This window comes from Ipomoea nil, unplaced genomic scaffold (assembly GCF_001879475.1).
Source record: "Ipomoea nil cultivar Tokyo-kokei standard unplaced genomic scaffold, Asagao_1.1 scaffold1421, whole genome shotgun sequence".
In the NCBI taxonomy this organism is placed as follows: domain Eukaryota; kingdom Viridiplantae; phylum Streptophyta; class Magnoliopsida; order Solanales; family Convolvulaceae; genus Ipomoea; species Ipomoea nil.
Window position 1 is genome coordinate 6,663,587 of NW_017617849.1, and position 8,495 is coordinate 6,672,081.

The 8,495-nt window shown below is 36.8% G+C and overlaps 1 protein-coding gene across 3 annotated transcripts; it reads left to right on the forward strand.

Moving 5' to 3' along the window:
• Positions 1-596: 596 nt before the first annotated feature.
• Positions 597-3,891, forward strand: LOC109187298 (protein IQ-DOMAIN 1-like). Of its 3 annotated transcripts, XM_019337478.1 has the most exons (7): positions 597-802; positions 1,197-1,280; positions 1,368-1,676; positions 1,755-1,982; positions 2,069-2,191; positions 2,341-2,829; positions 2,944-3,891. In XM_019337478.1, exons 2-7 carry the CDS (start codon positions 1,200-1,202, stop codon positions 3,703-3,705), a joined length of 1,992 nt encoding a protein of 663 aa, XP_019193023.1. In that variant the 5' UTR covers positions 597-802; positions 1,197-1,199; the 3' UTR covers positions 3,706-3,891. The 3 variants fall into 3 exon arrangements, with proteins under 3 accessions (XP_019193023.1, XP_019193021.1, XP_019193022.1); XM_019337476.1 differs by having other exon boundaries at positions 2,341-3,891; XM_019337477.1 differs by lacking the exon at positions 597-802 and having other exon boundaries at positions 1,097-1,280; positions 2,341-3,891.
• Positions 3,892-8,495: the final 4,604 nt, after the last annotated feature.

An 8,495-nucleotide genomic window follows, 5' to 3' on the forward strand; every position in this document is an offset into this window, starting at 1 on the left:
GTCCAGTACTTTGTGCTCAAATGACATCTCTGTGGCTCCCGTTGAGAGAAGTTCAATGGCTCGATCCTTGACTTTGGAAATGAAACAGCCTTAAATCTCCAGGCCAGCTGTCCTACCTAAAAGAGGTGCTTACAATTCAGCAAGAGAATTAATCGATGGAAAATCTGGGTATACCAAAAAAGAAAAAGAAAAAGTGTACACATTATTACACTATCACATGAGAGTTTTGCAGGTTAGTTAAGTGAAATGTTCTCGCCTTTAATAAAGGCATTGGAAGGGTGAATTAAAGGGAAGTTAATCTCAAATTAAGCTATAAGTTGTGTTAATTAATCGTAAGTAACTGACAGTTAATTTTGGTCAAAATTAATTAATTTTACTGATCCGAAATTGGCTTTCCGTTTATTAATTACCCTCACAAGTCAGAAAGACAGGTGGTTGGTAAGATGTCGGGCGTTTCAGAATTGGACATGTGGGCCCCCACACCCCCCAAAAACTCCTAAGCCTCTGGTGAAATGCCCAAAATACCCCTGTCCGTTATTCCTGTTTCAACTACTTCCCATTCCCCACATTCCTAGTTTTTCCCTGTGAATGTCATTCACCATTCCCCCCGCCTCTCCCTGCGGTCGCCGGAAACATCCTTTCCTCTCTCTGAAGAAAACCATTTTCTTTTTCTGTAGCTTTTTATCATCTCCTTTTTTAGCTGCCAATCCATATATTATTATTATTATTATTATTATTATTATTATTATTATTCTTTTCTTGCTTTTCTAGGCATTATCCAAAGGTTTTGTTTCAGCTTCAGGTATATTTATTCAAATTTTTCTGATGGTTTTTGTGATATTGGTGCTTATTACTTCTGTGGGTTGTTTTTATTTTTCGCATTTTAATGGAAGGAAATCTGTGGGTTAGTTGGATTTTTCATGCATTTATATCTGTTATGAAATAGATTGGAGATTCTTTGACCCCTTTTGATACCGTGCTTCTCTAATTCCTATACATTGTAGCTTGAAACCATGGATATTATGGTGTTTTATCCCATCCCCGCAGCGATTGTCCCTGATTTTTGTGAATTTTATTTTTTTTTTGACATTTTTATGTGTTTTTAGTGTGGATTTGTATTTCCTGTGGGTATGGATGAAACGTTCCTTGCTTTAATTTGATGGTTTTTCTTAAGAATTTCCAACACCAATTGGCAGAAAATGGGGAAGAAAGGAAGCTGGTTTTCTGCAGTGAAAAAAGTTTGGAGTTCTGATAACAAGAAGAAAGACAAGTTTGATCAGGCAGGACTAACTCTATGATTTGATGATCCCCTTTTTGCAATTACACAATTAGAATGTTGTTTCTTGACTGTTCATTGTTCTTACCAGGAGGCACAATCTAGAGGGGTTGAAACCGAGAATACAGAAAGCTTGGATGATTCTCCCAAGGGAGAAACTGCTTTGTTGAATCCTTTACCCGAAACGATGACAACAACAACGGGAGCAGATGACGACGATGAGCAGAGCAGGCATGCTTACTCTGTCGCTTTCGCCACCGCCATTGCTGCAGAAGCGGCGGTGGCAGCTGCTAAGGCCGCCGTGGAGGTGGCTCGCCTCACGTCTGTAGCCCGCAGCTCACGTATATCAATGGAAGAGATGGCTGCTATCAAGATTCAGTCGGTTTTTCGGGGCTACCTGGTGAGTGTGAGTTAGTTTAAACTTTTAGTTGAGACAGAACGCGTCTTTTACAGTATCTTTAATTTGGGTTTTTCTAAGGCAAGGAGAGCACATCAGGGCCAAAGAAAATTAGTGAGGTTGAAATCAATGATCTCTGAGAGATCTGTCAAGCAACAAGCCATGACAACCTTAAAGTGCATGCAGAATATTGCTAAACTGCAGGCCGAGGTTCGTGCCAGAAGAAATAGATTGTCCGAGGAGAACCGGACACTCCATAGACAGCAACAGCAGAAGCCCGAGAAAGAACTCGAGAAGTCAAAAACACTTGTGAGTGTCCATATAAACGTGCAGTCTCACTATCAGTTTAAAGTTGTCATTTTTAAAAGTGTCTTGACCCGGAGTTGTACTTGCAGCCTCCTGGAGGCAAGTTTGATGTCAGCACACATACAAAGGAGCAGATCAAAGCAAAAAATGACAGCAGGCAGGAGGCAGCCAAGAGAAGGGAAAGGGCACTGTCATATGCTCACACACATCAGGTATAAATCTTGTTCTGTGATCCTAGTCAGCAAAGGACGACAAGGAGGTAAACCAGCCTAGGTTGTCTATGGATGACTGGCTCGATCAACAACAACCTGTTTGTCTTTTGTTGTTGATGTTTGTCTTATAATGCGACGTTTTGTGATAGATGATGAGGAGGGGGTCCTTGAAATCCACAACGAATCAAAAGGTGATGGATCCGAACAATCCAGAATGGGGTTGGAGTTGGTTAGAAAGGTGGATGGCTGCCAGGCCATGGGATGACAGAATTGCAGTGATGAAAGAACTTAGCAGCAATAATGACACTGCACCTGTTAAGACTGCCCCAAAAGTTAATGCCAGGTCTAGTAATAAGGAGCTTAGGGATGACCCTCTTCCTGTTAAGGCTACCCCAAAAGTTAATGCCAATTCTGCTAACAAAGAACCTCTTCCTGTTAAGACTGCCCCAAAAGTTAATGACACTAAGAGCTCTGCAACCCCCAACATGCAAAGATGCCCACCTGCTACCCAGCAATTGCCTCTAAATACAGCCACCACACTGCCTGCTGCAGCAAGATTGACAGTGGAGGTGATCCCCAAGGGAAGCCATGAAAACGACGATCCAAGAAGCAAAACCATTGTGAACCTGAGCTCCAAGGGAAGCCATGAAAACGACAATCCGAGAAGCAAAACCATTGTGAACCTGAGCTCCAAGGGAAGCCATGAAAACGACAATCCGAGAAGCAAAACCATTGTGAACCTGAGCTCCAAGGGAAGCCATGAAAATGACGATCCAAGAAGCAAAATCAGTGTGAATCTGAGCTCCATGGGAAGCCATGAAAACGACGATCCAAGAAGCAAAATCATTGTGAACCTGAGCTCCAAGGGAAGCCATGAAAATGACGATCCAAGAAGCAAAATCAGTGTGAATCTGAGCTCCATGGGAAGCCATGAAAACGACGATCCAAGAAGCAAAACCATTGTGAACCTGAGCTCCAAGGGAATCCATGAAAACGACGATTCAAGAAGCATAACCAGTGTGAACCTGAGCTCCAAGGGAAGCCATGAAAATGACGATCCAAGAAGCAAAATCATTGTGAACCTGGGCTCCATGGAAAGCCTTGAAAACTATGATCCAAGAAGCAAAACCATTGTGAATCTGAGCTCCAAGGAAAGCCATGAAAATGACGACCCAAGAAGCAAAACCAGTGTGAATCTGAGCTCCAAGGGAAGCCATGAAAACGAAGATTCCAGAAACAACCCCAGTGAGAATTCAGAGAATTCCAGGAGGCATAGCAGTGTAGAGGCAATAGAAAGAGAGTGTGATCACACTCCAAATGCAAGGCCACAGGTCATTGGTAATCCCACTTTTATGGCACCAATGGAAACAACAAAAGCTAGACCAAGAATGGCGGCGCCATTGTTGGTCTTAGAGAAGAGACATGGAACTCTGGAGAAGGGTGGTTCTGCAAAGAAGAAGCTGTCTTCCCATGGATCCACAAGGAGGCATTCTGCTCCCCCAGCCCTGATATAACCTCCATTAATGGTTAAATTATTTTAAAACCCCATCTTATGACTGAAGAGGCTAATTGATTGATCAATTTAGATGCAAATTTATATGTTTCTTTCTTCTCCAGCGACTGAATCCAAGCACATTGAAGAACAGTAATTGATTTGTGTTTGTATTTTCCAATGGGACAACTTTTTGTTTTCCTGCATATGATACTCCAATAGTTACGGTCCACACAGCAGTGTGGACAACGGTCCAAAAAACGACATTGTTTTGCACAATTTTTTTCACCTTTCACGCGACCCATTGCAATATATATTTTTATAATTCATAATGTACATTATTCTAGCACATAATGTACATTATGTTCCTCCAAAAGTTTCATTATGCTAATTCATAATGTACATTATTATAACACATAATGTACATTATCTTGCCCCCGAAGTTTCATTAGTCTAACACATAATGTACATTATCTTGCCCCCGAAGTTTCATTAGTCTAACACATAATGTACATTATCTTGCCCCCGAAGTTTCATTAGTCTAACACATAATGTACATTATTCTAATTCATAAAATTTAGCGACGTCATTTTAGACCGTGGTCCACACAATAATTTGCCATGATCCATCTCCTTGGGCTAATAATTAACTTGTCTTAAATCCTAATCACCTTGTACATACTGGGCTTAATAAGAGATTTTTCCATTAAATGTCTTTGATCTAACCTCAGGACCTGTTGGAAACCATAGCGCAAATTATGCTGTGGATACGTGTTCACCATGCGCATAGTGCACACAGGGGTAGATCCATAATTTCTATGTTGTATATTCATAATTTTGGTTTTCATTTGTTGGCGTTTCTCTCTTCACAATCACATTATTTCGTCTTCGCAGTACAGAAATTATGAATCACAGTACAGAAATTATGAATCTACAGTATAGAAATTATGAATTTACAGTATAAAAATTATGAATCTACCCCTGTACAGTATAAAAATTATGAATCGATGTTCATATATCCCAATTATGAATTTACGGTATAGAAATTATGAATCTAAAGTATAGATGGTATGAATCTACATTATAGAAATTATGAATTTACAACATAGAAATTATGAATCTACCCGTGTTCACCATACGCATGATGAACACGTATCCACAGCATAACGATCCAAACCATAGCCCAACAGCCTCCATTAATGGGTCAATCAATGTCCGATCCTCTTATGTTTATTGAGACTAAATAACGAAATCATCGGTCCAACCTATCTAATCACAATCGTTATACCCTGCACCACGGCGCATATAGCACTGTGTGCCCCGCGTCTCCCAAAACGACGTCGTTTTGGGAGGCGCAGTAGAAAGTTGACGTGATTATGTGTATTTGTTTATATAATTATGTGTATTTGTTTATACAATTATGTGTATTTATTTATACAATTATGTGTGTTTTTTATACAGTTATGTGTATTTGTTTATACAATTATGTGTATTTTTTTATACAGTTATATGAAACGACGTCATTTTGCATCAAAGCGCATAATGCAATGCGCGTCCTAGTGCACGATATAAATTGCCATCTAATCATATCCACAAAATACTTTAGTTTAGGATACATGCATGTTCGACCATATTAGGACTTAGGAGTCTAACACTGTGGGGATTAAGGATTCAATGTGACGTGATGGAGCAAAAACATGTCATGCTGTTGAGACAGAAAATTTGATACACAATTATTTTTATCATTAAATTTAAATATATTTTAGATAATATTAAAAGAATTTGAATCTATCAAAACTCTTCTATCCTACACCTTATTTCTATGTAAACATCCTGAAAATATTATTCAGATCACAATAAAATGATCCTATAACAGTTTCCGGTAGTGGAGGCTTAGATTCTTTGACCTGAAAATGTTTAAAAAATATAGAACATAAACTACCTTGTAAGAGTTTCTTAATTGATTGTTCCTTCATTTTTTTATTTATTTATTTATTTTTTTTTTTTGTATTCCTCTTTCCTTCAAATATATAGATATATTATATTTTAATATATCTTACATTTGGTATCGGAGTCAACCCCGGTCGTGAGTTCGAATCTTTGCGTCACTCGATAAAAAAAACTATAGTCTATGTGTTGTTTGAAATTCGTCAAAAGCAATTAGCTCGCACACGTGAAGGCCTGTTGAACATATCAGTTTAGCTTTATAAATGTGCAATCCAACTATCAGTTTATAAGATGATCGAAGCACATGCTTCTATTGCATTAATTAGCAATCTATATATCTCATTACCAACTGCTGAATAAATGAAGTATGATTCTCGTATAACCCACTTGATTAAATTGATCACACATTATCTTGATCTTTCTAATACAATTTACATTTTTCTATGTGATTTATAGATTATTACACAACAACCACTATAACTATATTTTAAAATATTTTAAATAACATTTACCTTCACGAAATGGGAGTGGTGTACATTTGTGACCTTGAAAAGTAGTAATGATTACTCTATTAGCAGTGACCACAATGCAAAGATGGAAAGTCGTTGCAGTGCGAAAAACATGGGAGGAGTAGAGCATATGCATGGTCGGTATTGACCGGGGGTGTTGGATTATGATGACCTTAATTTGGAAGGTAAGGTGGGATGAAAATTATGGCCGGAATTACCTAATTTGGAAGGTTGGATTAAAAAAAAAAAAGGGGAAAATGACATTTTTTCCTCCTGAGTTATATACTTATAGCATTTTTCTCCTCTGAATTATTTAAGTGGCTCTTTTCCCCTCTAAAATGTTAAATGGACATATTTACCCTTAAAATAAATATTTAAAATAAATATTTCATTTATTTTTCTTCTCCAACAAATTATTACTATAATTTGGTTCAAACCAAACAGATATTATAGCAACCAAACCAAAATATTCCAATTACAATTTAGAATCAGTACGCGATATTTAGAGTTTATTAAAATCGCAAATCGAAATGGCCGGTTCATGTTCCGAACTGAAAAAATAAAATAATTTATTGTTGAATTTAGACTATTTTAAAATAAAAAATAAAATAAAAACGGTTCAAAATTGCGAACCGGATCCGGAACCGCCGATTCACGGTTCATGATCCAGTTTTTTTGGTTCATAAATTTAATAAATTGAAATCTAAATATTGGATTCTAGATCTGAATCATAACCGAAAACTTTTAATTCGATTGCTATAGTGTCCGGTTCAGTTCGAACCGAACCGTGATCATTGCTACATATACACAATAATTTGTTGGAGAAGTAAAATAAATAAAATGTTTACTTTAAGGGTAGAAATGTCAATTTAATATATCAGGGGGAAAAACCGCCACTTTTAAAATAATTGAGGGGGCTAATGTGCTTACATAAATAATTAAGGGGGAAAAAGTGCTATAAGTATATAACTTAGGGGGAAAAAGTGTCATTTTCCCCAAAAAAAAAAAAAAAATCAATTATTACTGTTGTATCGCCTTTTGTTAATTTATATATATAGAGTCATGCTCACATGAGAATGTTTCGTCTATAAACCTGTGGATAATCATTATACATAGTAATATACTTGATTCTCTCATTCTCACCATTACAAAACTAATTTAGATTCAATAATACACCTTACATCACTGCTAGAAATCTTTGGATGGTGGTAGTAGCTAGTGTGGTGGTGGTGGTGGTGATGGTGGAGTGTTGTTGGTGGTGGTGGTTGGTAGTGTGGTAGTGGTTGTGGCGGCGGCGACGACGACGGTAGTGGTGTTGGTGGTGGTGATGGTAATGGTAGTGGTGGTGATGGTGGTAGTGTAATGGTGGTGTGAAAATTGAAAAATGACTTCCCAACAAAAAAGGAAAGTCATTTTCCTAGAAACAATTATTTTTCTTTGACTCACATTTTTCACTATTTACCAAATACTAGAAATCGAAAAATAATCTTCAAAAACAGTTTAATTAACTTGTGAGTTCTCTTTTTTTTTTTTTGTTTCCGGATTCCCTTACATTAAGAGTTTAATTACTAACTATGAAGTTATCTCAATCTTATTATTATTATTATTATTATTATTATTATTATTATTATTATTATTATTATTATTATTATTTTGACTTGTGAGTTCTCTTTTTTTGTTTCAATACAATACTACTTCAATTATTGCATATTCTAAACGAGTACAACTCACCTAATACACAAAAATTCCATTCTAGAAGTATATACTATCTGGCATATATCGATCTGCCTATCTACATCTTAGTCAATCTACTCTCTTATTTTCTTCTTCATCATGCAATTACATTAATTTAATTTAAATGTGTTCCATATACGTTTTACCATTTGCCGACATGTGGCCTAACAGCACAACAAATTACTGTAACATACATACATATATCATTAGCAACCAATGTTCGGTCTGTCCACGAATTACCGGTTGGCAGACTGGCATGGGATTTACACCATACACAAAATAAAAGAATGGCCTTCAAAGAGGTGTCAAATTAAAGTCAGTGAAAATTAGGACGTACTTTAAACTAACTGTTGTAAACAATTAACAGTTGGTGTTTCATGAAAAACATCTTAATAACGATGTTCATGCATGGGAGTGGTGTACATATGCCACCTTGAAAAGTATAAGTCTTGCATAATCATTTCATTTAGAATAAGATGGAAATTAAAGAAAATATGCATGGGAGGGGTAAAGCACATGTTATGTAAGTTAAGGTAGGGGATCATGGTGACTCCTAATTTGGAAGGTGCGATCAAAATCTTGGATGACCATTATATCATGTGCTAACTTATTTATATTTTCTA